This window comes from Drosophila rhopaloa, unplaced genomic scaffold (genome assembly GCF_018152115.1).
Source record: "Drosophila rhopaloa isolate 14029-0021.01 unplaced genomic scaffold, ASM1815211v1 contig_36, whole genome shotgun sequence".
In the NCBI taxonomy this organism is placed as follows: domain Eukaryota; kingdom Metazoa; phylum Arthropoda; class Insecta; order Diptera; family Drosophilidae; genus Drosophila; species Drosophila rhopaloa.
In genome coordinates this window covers 1,046,068-1,059,437 of record NW_025335130.1, presented here as the reverse complement: position 1 = coordinate 1,059,437, position 13,370 = coordinate 1,046,068, and the positions used below count along the sequence as shown (strand labels likewise).

The window sequence follows — 13,370 nt, the reverse complement described above, 5'->3', positions numbered from 1 at the left end:
CTCAATCTGTTTTTACTAGATGTTTAAGCTCTCGGTCAAGATTTACCGTGCTTAATGCTCAGTGTTATAATAGTTACTTAATCCGTTGTAAGATCCAGTTCTCTCAGGACCCGAAACAGTTTTATAATTTCGTTAACACCAAGCGTAAATCTAATTATTTTCCTTCCTCGCTGTCGTACGAAAACATGACGGCAACCACAGATCAGGCAATAGCCGATTTATTTGCCCAATTTTTTGCAAACGACTTACTCTACTTTAAATTATTCATCACAGCCTTATTCTTACACCATGTCCAAGTCAAACCTCATATTCTGTCCCACTTTAACAGAAAGCTCTCTTCTTTTGGATCTTCTTCGTATTAAGCTTGTTTATTCGCCAGGGCCCGATGGTATTCCTGGGTGCGTGCTTAGGAATTGCGATAAGGCCCTGTGCAAACCTCTTCACAAGTTGTTTAACAAGTTAAAAGCCAGTAACTACAGAGGTATTTCTAAGTTGTCAGCTATTCCTAAGCTTTTTGAAAAAATTATTACTCCTCATTTGCAGCACCTTTGCAGATCAATCATTTCTCCGTGCCAACACGGATTTAGGTTAGGTTAGGACGGCTGCCAGGCTGTAGCCTGGTACACTTAGACCTCTGTGGGTCCATTGTGATACCGTATGATCTCTATTTTTGGGTCCCCTATCCGTTAAGAGTCAGCCTGTAAGTTGGTCGATCAGCAGGTCCCCCATCCGGAGGATTTAATAAAAGAGCTTAGACTCTTCAGGTTAGTCTGCGATATTTCGGTCAGGTCATTTATGAAAGGATATCCTAAGTGTTTCAGTCTGAGCCTGCATAGGGCTGGGCATGAACAGAGTAGGTGTTCCACCGTTTCCTCTTCTTCCTCATCCCTGCAGCTTCTGCAAAAATCGTTTTTTGGGGCTTTTAGCCTGCCGGCGTGTGCGCCAACGAGCCAGTGGCCTGTGAGTACTCGAATTAGCATGCTGCACTCAGTGCGGCTGAAATTGAGTAGTTCTGATGTTTTCTTATTGTTTATTACAGGCCATGTCTGGTGAGAGATTCGGCATTGCGGTGTGTTTTGCCAATAAGTGTTGGCTAATTTGCTGAAGTGGTTTTTAATAATTAGCTTACAAGTAGCCATCGGCATGCCGACATTCTCCTTTCCTGGAAGGAGAGGTATGGTGGTGCCTTGCCTGGCTAGCTCGTCTGCTATACAGTTGCCTACGATATCCCGGTGACCCGGAACCCATATAAGGCTGACAGTAAACTGATTAGCCATCTCGTGGAGAGATTTGCGACAGTCTGCTATTGTTCGGGAGTTTGTGTTTGTCGAGTAGATTGATTTAATAGCCGCTTGGCTATCACTATATATGTTTATGTGTCTGTTCTGGGTGTTTAACTCCCTTAAACAGACAAGTGCTTCCATTATAGCGTACACTTCCGCTTGGAAGACACTGCAGTGGTCAGGAAGTCTGAAAGACCGCCTGATCTCTAATTGCTCGGAGTATATGCCTCCACCTACGTGTCCGTCTAGTTTGGAGCCGTCTGTATATAGACAGATTGCGTCTATTGAGCCCGGTCGGCCACGATCCCAAACTTCCCTGCCTGGGATCAGAGCTTCGAAGGGCGTGTGATTGTATTCACGGGTTTTACATAGATCCGTTTTTGGCGGGATCAATTTGTCATGCTGAAGAATCTTAGCGTGACCATACAGTTGGGCTTTCCATTGCCCTGTATCCCTTAGTCGAATGGCTGCCGATTTCGCCCTTTCCATTCCTGCTAAGTCCAGGCTCTGGAGGTTCAAGATCGCATTCAGCGCTTCGTTTGGGGTAGTTCGAAGGGCTCCACTCATACACAAGGCCGCCATGCGCTGTACTTTGTTAAGTGGAGTTAAGATACATTGTTTGTGTAAAGCGGTCCACCACAGAGCCACTCCATATAGTAGGATTGGCTTGACTACCGCTATGTATATCCAATTGACTATTTTAGGGGACATACTCCATCTTAGCCCAATTGCTTTTTTACAAGAGTAAAGTGCAATGGTCGCTTTCTTGGTTCTCTCTTGGTTGTTTAGTCCCCATTTAAGACGCTTATCTAATACTAACCCCAAGTATCTTGCGTGCTCGCTAAAAGAGAGATTACAGTTGTTTAAAGTGGATGGGTTAAGTTTAGGGATTTTGTATCTATTTGTAAAAAGGACTAGTTCCGTTTTTGAGGGATTTACCCCAAGTCCGTTCTTTGTAGTCCATTCCGATAGTGTTTTTAGTTTTGCGGTCATAAGATCGCATAACGTTTGTGGGTACCTACCATTAAAGATGATAGCGACATCGTCTGCGTATGCCACTATTTTACAGCCTCCTCCTTCAAGAATCCGCAGTAGTTTATTTACCGCGATATTCCATAAAAGGGGTGATAGTACACCTCCTTGCGGAGTGCCTCTGTTCACTAACACACGGATTTATTAAACGTAGATCCACAATCACAAACTTTCTAGAACTCACTACATTTGTGATAAAAGGCTTCAATAGTAGTTTTCAAACAGACGTCATTTACACAGACTTTAGTAAAGCATTTGACTCTGTAAATCACTTACTTCTTATTCAAAAACTTGACCTGTTAGGTTTTCCAGTTGATCTGCTTAAATGGATTTCAAGTTATCTGAATGGCAGGTCACAAAGGGTCCTTTTTAAAAATTCAATTTCTGAAATTCTCCGTGTTACCTCCGGTGTCCCACAAGGGAGCCATCTGGGTCCGTTACTTTTTACATTATTTATTAACGATCTTCCCTCAATTATAAGTCATTCTCGCGTACTTATGTACGCAGATGATATTAAGTTGTGCCTGCAGTATAAGGACATTTCCTGCCATTTAAACTTGCAATCCGATCTAGATAATTTTCAAAACTGGTGCCGAGATAATTTACTAAATTTAAACGGTTCCAAGTGCAAGCTGATGACTTTTTATCGGGCCAATCCGATATACGCGACTTACACGTTAAGTGGCAGCTCTTTGGATAGAATAACTCTTGTAAACTATCTTGGCGTTCTCTTGGACCCTAAACTAAAATTTTCTAATCACATTTCGTCCATGGTTAATAAAGCCAGATTTATTAAAAGGTGGTCAAAAGAATTGGATGAGCCTTTTTGACTAAAACTTTATTTATTTCTCTAGTCCGTCCGATTCTGGAGTATGGGTCTCCCGTCTGGAGTCCACAATACGGAATACATATTGGTCGTATTGAAAACTGGGATGCAAATCTTATCTTACCTTCTTATTCTAGTAGACTTCTTTTGATTAATTTACCATCCCTAGCCAACCGTAGAACGATGCTTGGTACTATCTTTATTTATAACCTTATAAATGGTGATATTGACTGCCCCGACTTGTTAAGTCGGCTAAACTTTTCTGTGCCAAGTAGATTAACTGAAATTATATTCCCCTAATTTTAAATCATTGTGGATCTAACCAAAGACCAATATAAACTCTAAGATGCGTAACGCCCATACATTGGTTTTGCAATACGCAGCTTGTTTTTTGGTGGCGACAAAAATTCCGCTCTCTCCGCTCGCACAGAGTTGAGAGCGTAAAAATCTAAAAATAGAATTGCACGAATAAGGAAGTGCGTATGTGTGCGTATTTGTTGGAGTAGACGATTTTCGTCCAGAAATCATTTCTGGACTAAAGCCTAGTATCCTGATCGACGAAAACCGTACGCCAGTCATGAGAGAGAGCGAGAGGCAAACAGCTGGCGTTCACTTTTCGTCGGGCCTTTTTTTCACTTCGGTCTCCTGATCGACGAAAAAAATACCAGAAAATTCCATAGCGTTGCCAGTCTGCGGAAATTAACTTTGGGTGAACCCTAGCGGAAAAGATTAAAAAATTTAATCTTTTGGCGTGCGCTTCTCACTGAACACTATAAGAAATGGAGGGAAAAACTCAAAAAATTCGCAAAAGTCGATTGCAGGTTTTTACATGTGAAGACAAAATAACATTAATACTATCTGGGGTGCCTCTTGTCAGAGCAAAATGTTTTTTAGGTCCAGCATGTACGAAAAAACACAATAAAAGTGCAGCTATGAACTTTAAATTAGCAAATAATTATCAGTAAATTAAAAAAAAGAACTGTTAATTTTAAATTGTATTGTTTTTTAATTTCTTTGTACAGCGGTAGACTTTTCTTGCCAAGGTATTTGATAATATCTTTTAAAGGCTCTTTCCCGCAAATACGATATTTGAATTTTAACTGCTTGTCAACAAACCCAGCTGATTGACAGTACGACCGTAGCACGCTTAACTCTGATGAACTCTCAAACTTTTGGTCACACTGGAAAGATTAAAGTTTTTACGCTAGCGTAATCGTTTGTCGATCTGGATACTAGGCTTAAGAAACTAATTGTGTGTCAAAAGAACTTCTATGATTGAACAGGATGTTTATTTAAATTGCATTTATGTATATATGGCAATGAAGCTTGATGTACAACTTTTTTATATACCTTAAAAACGAATATCGGCATATTTAATTCATTGTTTCGTTTTACATATTTAAATTAAAGCTAAAAACAAAACTTTTAAATCAAAACATATAAAACTGCTTTATTAAATTTAAAAATTTTTCAATAAAGTTTAATAGATTTGAATATAATATGATTGTTAAACAAAGCGAACTATATTTAAATTGAATATATTTAAAGGATATTTAATTAAATATATTTCACTTTATTTTGTAATCCATGGCTAACTTTAAAATGGAACCGTTCCACCACAAACTTGACTTGTTTAGGTCTACGGAGTACATACCTCTGGAAACTATATCAGCTGGATTGCTCGCGACAAATGTTGTCCAGCGGCTTGCATGCGAAGCGAGCCAGTTGAGCACAATGGTCGAGTCATTCTTGTAAGTGAATACTTGATCTAACCTTGGCCATTAACGATGTCATGAGCAATGCCCCCCTTGCAGTTCCAGTCGGGGCAGAGATGTCACCCTTACTGGCGCCACCTTGGATTTTGAAGTTACCAAATGTACGTAGACTGATCCTTCCTGGTCCTGGACGCGCGCATAGATGACTCTGCCATAAGCGCGGCTTGAGGCATCGGAGAACCCATAAAGCTCTAGAGTGTTCAGATCAGCCTGGAGTGGGACTACGGAACGAGGCATCGCGCACAGGTCGAATAGCTTCAGCTCCTTTTGATATTTTTGCCACTGACTGGCATAACTAGGTGGCAACGCTTCGTCCCAATCAAGCTTTAGCAGCCACAGCTCTTGTACAAAGATTTTTCCCAAAATTATAATTGGGCTTGAGAAACCCATAGGATCAAACACTTGCGATAATTCCGACAACAATATTCTTTTGGTAATTCTGGGAATACTCTTCTCCTTAAAAGATAATTGAAACTGGTCGCCTTGACTTAACCAATAAATGCCAAGCGCCTTTGCTGCATCTTCAGTCTTGAGCATAAAAGGTTCTTCTGGAGCTGCTTCACTGTGCTCAGTCGGATAACTGCTACGCCATTTATGTAGGACGAATGTACCGATTTTTTAGGAGATCAGAAATTTCTTGTTTCAATTTGGACAACTCGTCCATGTAAAAACTTCTCCCAATGGCCTCGACTGCAAAAGGATAAGGCTCACCGCATTGTTCAGCCAAATAAAACAGGCATCGCACGGCTAGGAATGGAGCGGAACTTTTTCCGTAGGTCACGGTTTTTAAACGCAGCGTTTGCACCTGGACACTGGAAATTACAATGGGGATCTATTACTAAAATTTGCCTATACATTTTGGCAATGTCAGCTGTTAGCGCGTACTTGTAAAATCTGAATCGGATTAATATCTCAAAAAGATCAGGCTGCAAAGTTGCTCCCACGAGCATAGTGCTATTGAGCAACACTCCGTTGCTGGACTTGCAACTAGCATCAAACATGATGCGCAATTTTGTTGTTAGGCTATCCGGCCTTAAAACGGGATGGTGAGGCATAAAATACTTTACATTATTCGTCTGACTCTGATCTAGAACTTGTAAGTGATTGCAATTCTTGTATTAATCGATGAATTCTGTGCACTGCCTTTTAAGATCCGGGTTGCGGTTTAGTTTCCTCTCTAAGTTCAGAAATCTATTCATCGCTATTGCATAGGTATCTCCCAACGGCATTTTCGGACTTTTAAATGGAAGAGCCACCACAAGATGTCCGCAAGTAGAACGACTAATATTATTGACAAAATGAGTCTGGCTGGCGGAGCCAATTCTTCACACTTCCAAAACTTTTGGACTAGCTCGTGTAGGTCATTTGTTGCTTGAACTTTCTCTTCTGTTTCACTAACTAACAAGGAGACGCTCGTAGAATCGGATAGTTCACCGACGACTACCCATCCTAAGAGTGATTTTTGTAGAGTAGGCATTTCTGGTCCCAGCTTGATCTGTCCTGCTACAATCAGCTTAAAGAAGGATGATACACCCAGCAGCATATCAATTCGTTCTCCAGAATCGAATGTGGGATCTGCCAGTATTACGCCCTTTGGTGTCTGTAACTTCACTATATGTGCTGCTCTTGAAGGATGATACTGTGTGATTTCGGGCAGAACACAAAAACTTTCGGTGGCTTGAAGAACATTGCAACAATTTGGCAATAAACCTGCTAGATAACAGCACACAAACCAGGAGGTTACAAAGGACCCACCCTTTAGATCTACACTGGGACTAAGGTCCGATCCGAAATACACTCTGGGGCCGATGTTTCACCCGCAACACTCATTGAATGATGTCTGACCTGATTTCACAACTCCCACTACACCTGTAAAAACAATAAGCGAAGTACCTAACCACCACATTTATTGATTGTCCACAAAGGACAGTATTAAATACTAAGCCACACGTTAATAAAAAAAAAAAACTTCAATTTTGCCACTAACTTACTCTTCAAAAAATTTAACTGCCTTTCAGAATCTAAAATACACCTACAGTTTTGATAAGATCCGTCGCTGCTTTTAATAAGCACAACGGCAGTTGCTAGAAAACTGACGGATGTCTTCGCCAACAGCGAACTATGCAAATAATTGTGAGGTTGTTGATCCAGTGTGGACGGCCTAGAACTGTTTGTGTTTGCTAAAAATTTCGCGATGGAGCAATTCATGATGAGGCTTATTACAAGAGCTACAGTATTGGCTACTACATGCTCTGGTAGAATGGCGTTTGCTAAAACAGACTAGGCAGAGAGATCGCTTATTGACCTCCTGATACCGTTGAATCTGGCAGAGCTCTTTAAATTTTGGATAGGATTTAATGGAATGTCCACCTCCGCAAATAAAACAGCTGCCTTTTCCATTGCTGTATACCGCTGTAGCTAAGCTTGACTTCTTGGAATCACTTTTAGTATTGGGTTTGGAGCTGTTTGTCTGCCGAGCTCCCGATTTGCCAAATTCATACCTCTAGATATTAAAAACCTTGAAAGCATTGGCCAGGAAGGGGGTTCAGAACAATCCCATTCATTTTCCCACTTATCTACAGCTTCCTCGTCTGCAAATCAAATGAAATATAACCGCGTCTAAAATCTCTTGCTCTTTAGCTAGCGACCGTAAGGAAACTAGTTGTGAATTTACACTGTCTACTAAAATTCTTAAAGCTTCTGAGTTGGTATGCTTGACACGCTTTAAGTTAAAAAGCTCTTGAACATGGGACTGAACAATGATTGCCTTGTTTTCATAGCGATTTTGCAGCAGGCGAAGAGCACGAATATAGTTAGCACCTGATATTTCCAAGAAATCAATTGTACCACTAACCATACAACATATAGACTGGTCATTTCATACAACGAATTTGGTCACAAAATTTTTCAATCGGGGGGCCCCAATGCTGGAATCGGCAGGCCCCGACACTTCGTGTGCCTTCGGGTTTTTTCGCTCTCGTTCTAATTCTTATTTTGACGCTCGCGCTCGAGTTCGGTCGTTCAGTCGCAGAGACGCGCATTTTGAAGAAGGTTGGCCTGCGCTTGAATTGGGCTTTGTATGTATGCGTGTTCATGCATTCTCATACAGGGGTGCATGTGTGCGATCATTTCATTTCGATGCAGCAAGAATATTTTGTCTTTTGCTACTTTTCAGACTTGGTACCCTACCAATATGGGCGTATTCACTATTGGGTTAATGATAAAAATAAGAATATTATATGTTATAGTATATTTTTTAATATTTCAGCATATATTTCATCTTGGTTTGCAAATTCATATCAGTAGTAGCAGTAAAATGTTTTGCATATATGTATGTATTCCAATTAATAGAAATCAATCTACTGAGATACGAACAGGGCATATCGCAGTCGGTGTCACAAAAAACACCGACTGCTTTTAAGTGGTTCAGAAAACTTCAAACCAAATCAGCTTTGGTTGTTGTTCTGCGAGCGGATGGTGCCTGCATACCCTACCGACGATTGAATTTTAGGGGTGGGGACAGAAACAAGAACGGCTGTTTGGCTTTTGTTTTGTTTACATTTTTTAGGACACTTGTTTTGAATGTTATGTTTAATGACCTTTGGTTGATTTATTTTTTTAAGGCTCGCAGTGTAATATTGTTTAATGTTGTTATTTAATGATCTACCTTTATTTTTATGTAAGTTAACAGTATAGGGCTAACCGCCCGACTCTACCGCCCCCGCACCCCGTGCCACCTCAGCATTGCGACATACGCCGGCCAGGCACCGACACACCGCTCCCCCCCGCACCCCGTGCCAACTCAGCACAGCAACATCCGCCGACCGGGCACCGACCTACCGTTCCCCCCCCTTCCGCACCCCGTGCAAACTCAGCACGGCGACATCCGCCGGCCACGGGAACGCTGACCGCTCACGGTGCAATTGGAGCACGGTGAGAACTGCAAGGTCTGCAATACTTCGGCCGGCCACTGACGCTTACTCCAGCCGGCCGCTGACGCTGACGCCGACGTCGACGGTGGGACGGGCACTTACCGAGGCTTGGCGGTAATAGAGCAGCGCTTGGGAAGGCAGAACAAATTGGACCGGCTAACTGGCACATTGAAATATTGTATACACAAAATAAATTTTATAACGTAATATAAAGACCCTCTGGACTTCTCACTCATCTGGAAGGGAATTGGCCACATACTTGGGAGGGACCGACAATTAAGGAACCTTATTCTAATGACTAGGTATAAGTCAGTCCTCACAAGGATAGGAGTCCTTGGGAAGGACTTAACTGGCGCCCGAACAGGGACCTCTCCATTAAGCGACGAGGATCCCTAGGACAAGGTAAGGCGGGAAGTGAATTGTGTGTTGCGTGTGTGAGAAAAGTGAGAGTAACCTTCCATGAGAGGTACATGTGAAAAAAAAGTTTTTTTTTCTAAAAAATAAATAAAATGAAAAAGGTGAAGGAAAAAAAAAGAATATAAAAAAAATTAATTAACAAAAATTTTAATTCCTAATAAGTGGAATAAAAAAAAAAAAAAAAGTGAAAATGAGAATAATAAAAATTGATTCCAAATAAACAAAAAAATGATAAAAATATGACCGACCCGCTGCTGTGATCTGACCTCCCGGCTTATTCACGAGCGCAAAAGGTTATCGTGAAACAAAAGAAGTGACCAAACCGCCGCGGTGGTTTTAATTCACGGGCGTTATAAGGTGTTACAAACATAAAGAAATATAAATTTTGATAACCGCTGCGGTAACTTGTTTACGAGCGGCCCGATTTATAATAAAAAATAATATAACGTGTAAAGTGGTGTGGGTAATTCACTAGATACGCTCAGTGTTACCAGCACAGAAAGGGCTGCCTAGTGGATTGTGTGGCAACCGTACCTTAGTAGGTGATAAACCAAAACGGAATAATACGGCCCACCGCGCCTAGCGCCGGATAAAAAAAGGAATCGACAATTTTTATTTACAAAAAAATGTACAACTACTCACCGAGGAAAAAAAATTGAAAAGAAAAAATATGATGATAAAATTGAAAAAAATAAGGAGGAAAAATCTCACGAAACAAGAAATAAAAAACACACACACACACGTAAAAATTCAATTCCCGCCTGTCCCCTAAAATAAAAATATCTGAATCACACTAAAGTCATTCTTTTTACCCTTAGAATCTGCACGTTGTAAGTGACCTGATACTCATGTCCTGAACACACGAAGATAACACCAATAACAAGAATAAAGAATAAATACGAACCACGGGTAAGTGAAGCGTTCTCAGCATAGAATTTTATAATAAAAAATTTAAAAAAAAATTTTTAACCGTCACTCTACCCATAATTATTTAAAACTATTTGAAAAGACTCCCATTTGTTTGAATCGATTCGTTAGTATGGAGGAAATGAAGGCAGCTTTGACTAAATTTGAGGCTACTCTGGCCGTGTTGCTTGGCCAGATGGCTGACGTTAAAAACGATGTAAAGAAAGTTAGTGATAAGGTAGTGAGCCTAGAGGAGGCTCAAGAAAAGGTTAACGAGGTTGTTCCCCAACCGAAGCCTTTGACTCCCGCCCGTACGGAGTACGAGCTAAAAGAAATTGCTAGGCTGCCGGATTGTGTGAAGGAGCTGCAGGTCTTTGAGGGCGAAGCTGGTGGCTACGACTCTTGGATGGGTAGAGCCGAAACCATTCTAAAAGACTATGAGATAAGCAAGGAAAGACCTCTCTATCGCTCCATAGTCGTTAGCCTTAGGCAGAAGATTAGGGGTAACGCGGAGACAACCCTTCTGTCATACAACGTGGCAGAAGACGATTGGCCTGAAATTAAACGCGTCCTAATGCTCCATTACGCCGATAAGCGAGACCTGCGCACTCTAGAGTACCAGATGGGTCAAATGACTCAGGGGGCGAAGACCGTGGAAACGTTTTACTCGGGAATAAATGCTCATTTTGCCCTGATAATACGTTGCCTTAAAAACGGTAACCAAAGCCCTGGAATTCTTAGTGCGCTGGTCGAAACTTATAGGGACAGAGCCTTGGATGTCTTCATCAGAGGCCTGAGCGGTGACCTCTCTAAACTATTGGTAATTCGCGGCCCAAAAAAATTGCCAGAGGCCTACGCAATCTGTTTAGAGTTGCAGAATCTTACCTCAATGAATCATGTCACCTATTCTAGTAAGTTTTCATCCCCTCAGCCAGAAGTACTCTTGGCCCCAATGCAACCATTCTTCTTATAATAACTAATACCAATATCAAGACGCAGGCAGGAATTCTCAGCCCCCGCCAAGATATTCAAATCCGCGAGCGATCAAAATGGAGCCCCACCAGTCTGGCCACTCATATCGTTCAAACCAGGGAAGCAATAATTTTAGCGTTAAACGCAGCCCTAGTACCTCTTCCAATCTTAACCCTTTCCGGAAATCGCAAAGACTATACCAATTAACTGCTGTCCCATCCCCGGGTGAGGCCGCTTTAAACCAGCATGAGGAAAAATCCGTCAGGGAGGCTTATTATGATGAAGCTTTACCAGACAACCAGTCTGGCCGCCAACCTCACATGGAGGCTGGTAGTACTGGCGCAGTAAATTTTATGGCCGACGCCTCTCTAGCGTTCCATACATAGAGTATGGCGTGAAAGATGGGGCTAAGCTACAGTTTCTATAAGACACTGGCGCGAATAATAACTTCATTAGCCCCCAGATAGCCAAGGGATGCTTGCCCTTGTCGAAACCCTTTCCGGTTCAATCCGCTGGAGGGGAGATAAGAATAACACATCAACTAACTGGACCATTCTTCAGTCCCATAGGCAATGATTCTCCGGTCACCTTCTTCGTTCTTCCCGGTTTAACTGCCTTCCATGGCATTATTGGGGACGATACTCTGAAATCCCTTAAGGCAATTATTGATAGGAAAAACGACTCTTTAACAATAGCACCAGGGATAAAAATTCCGCTACTTGCCATGCCTTCCTTAAATGTCCATTCGCTAATCGACAGCGAACACCCAGTGGAAGCAAGGGAATGCCTCGAATCCCTAATTTCTGAATTCACCACTATTTTTGAGCCACTCTCGCCAGGCGAAGCCGTGGATACAAGTGTTCTAGCTGAGATACGAACAAGTACTCAGGAACCCATATATTCAAAAAGCTACCCTTACCCCGCGAACATGAGAGGCGAGGTAGAAAATCAGGTCGACGAGCTCCTGCGCGAGGGAATAATCAGGCCCTCCAAGAGCCCCTACAATTCCCCGATATGGGTAGTCCCAAAGAAGCCCAAGCCCAATGGGGAAAAACAATACCGAATGGTAATAGATTTCAAGCGTCTCAACGCAGTTACCATCTCCGACACATACCCAATCCCTGATATAACATCTACATTGTCCAGTCTGGGGGAGGCCAAGCTATTTACCACTCTTGACTTAACGTCCGGGTTCCACCAAATTCATATGAAGGAATCCGACATACCTAAAACTGCATTCTCTACCCTGAACGGGAAATACGAGTTTATGCGCTTACCATTCGGGTTGAAGAATGCCCCGGCTGTTTTCCAGAGAATGATCGACGACGTATTACGAGAGCACATTGGTAAAATTTGCTACGTATACATCGACGATATTATCGTCTTTAGTAAAGACTACGAGTCTCACTGGCGTAACCTTCGCGCCGTATTTACAAAATTGAGACATGCCAAGTTGCAAGTGAATTTGGAAAAGACACAGTTTCTGCGCACCCAGGTCGAATTCCTGGGTTACGTGGTAACGGCGGATGGGATCCGCGCAGATGAAAAGAAGGTAAAAGCCATAAAAGAAATGCCTCCACCCACGAATTTGAAAGAACTTAAAAGTTTCCTAGGAATGACCTCTTATTATAGGAAATTTATCTGCGATTATGCTAAAATCGCTAAACCTCTGACGAACCTCACGAGGGGGGACCATGCTCAGGTCAAGGCATCTAAATCCAGGAATATCTCAATTTCGCTTGACGAAGAGGGCGAGAAAGCCTTCGACGACTTGAAAACCATCCTTGCCTCTTCAGAAGTTTTGGCATTCCCAGACTTTAATAAACCTTTCCATTTAACTACCGATGCCTCCAATTATGCAATAGGAGCCGTTCTTTCTCAAAGCGACGACGGGAAAGACCGCCCAATTGCCTATATTTCACGGTCTCTGAATAAAACGGAGGAAAACTACGCAGTGAACGAGAAAGAAATGCTAGCGATAGTATGGGCCCTCGATAATTTACGATCCTACCTCTATGGCGCCGCGTCAATTAAAGTTTATACCGATCACCAGCCCCTAACCTTTTCGTTAGGCAATCGGAACTACAATGCTAAGTTGAAACGCTGGAAAGCGCGCATAGAAGAATACAACTGCGAGCTTATTTACAAGCCGGGCAAATCCAATGTGGTTGCTGATGCTCTTTCTCGCATCGTTTCGAATGTAAACTACCTCAATACCGACACATCC

The 13,370-nt window shown here is 42.1% G+C and overlaps 1 protein-coding gene across 1 annotated transcript; it reads right to left on the bottom strand.

Moving 5' to 3' along the window:
* Positions 1-672: 672 nt before the first annotated feature.
* LOC123038044 lies at positions 673-6,459 on the bottom strand. Its single transcript, XM_044461497.1, has 6 exons — positions 6,320-6,459; positions 5,802-5,948; positions 5,628-5,728; positions 4,986-5,257; positions 4,796-4,889; positions 673-2,443 (listed from the first exon to the last, which is right to left on the bottom strand). The coding sequence occupies exons 1-6, from the start codon at positions 6,457-6,459 to the stop codon at positions 714-716; spliced, it is 2,484 nt and encodes an 827-aa protein (XP_044317432.1). The 3' UTR covers positions 673-713.
* Between the last annotated feature and the right edge of the window lie 6,911 nt (positions 6,460-13,370).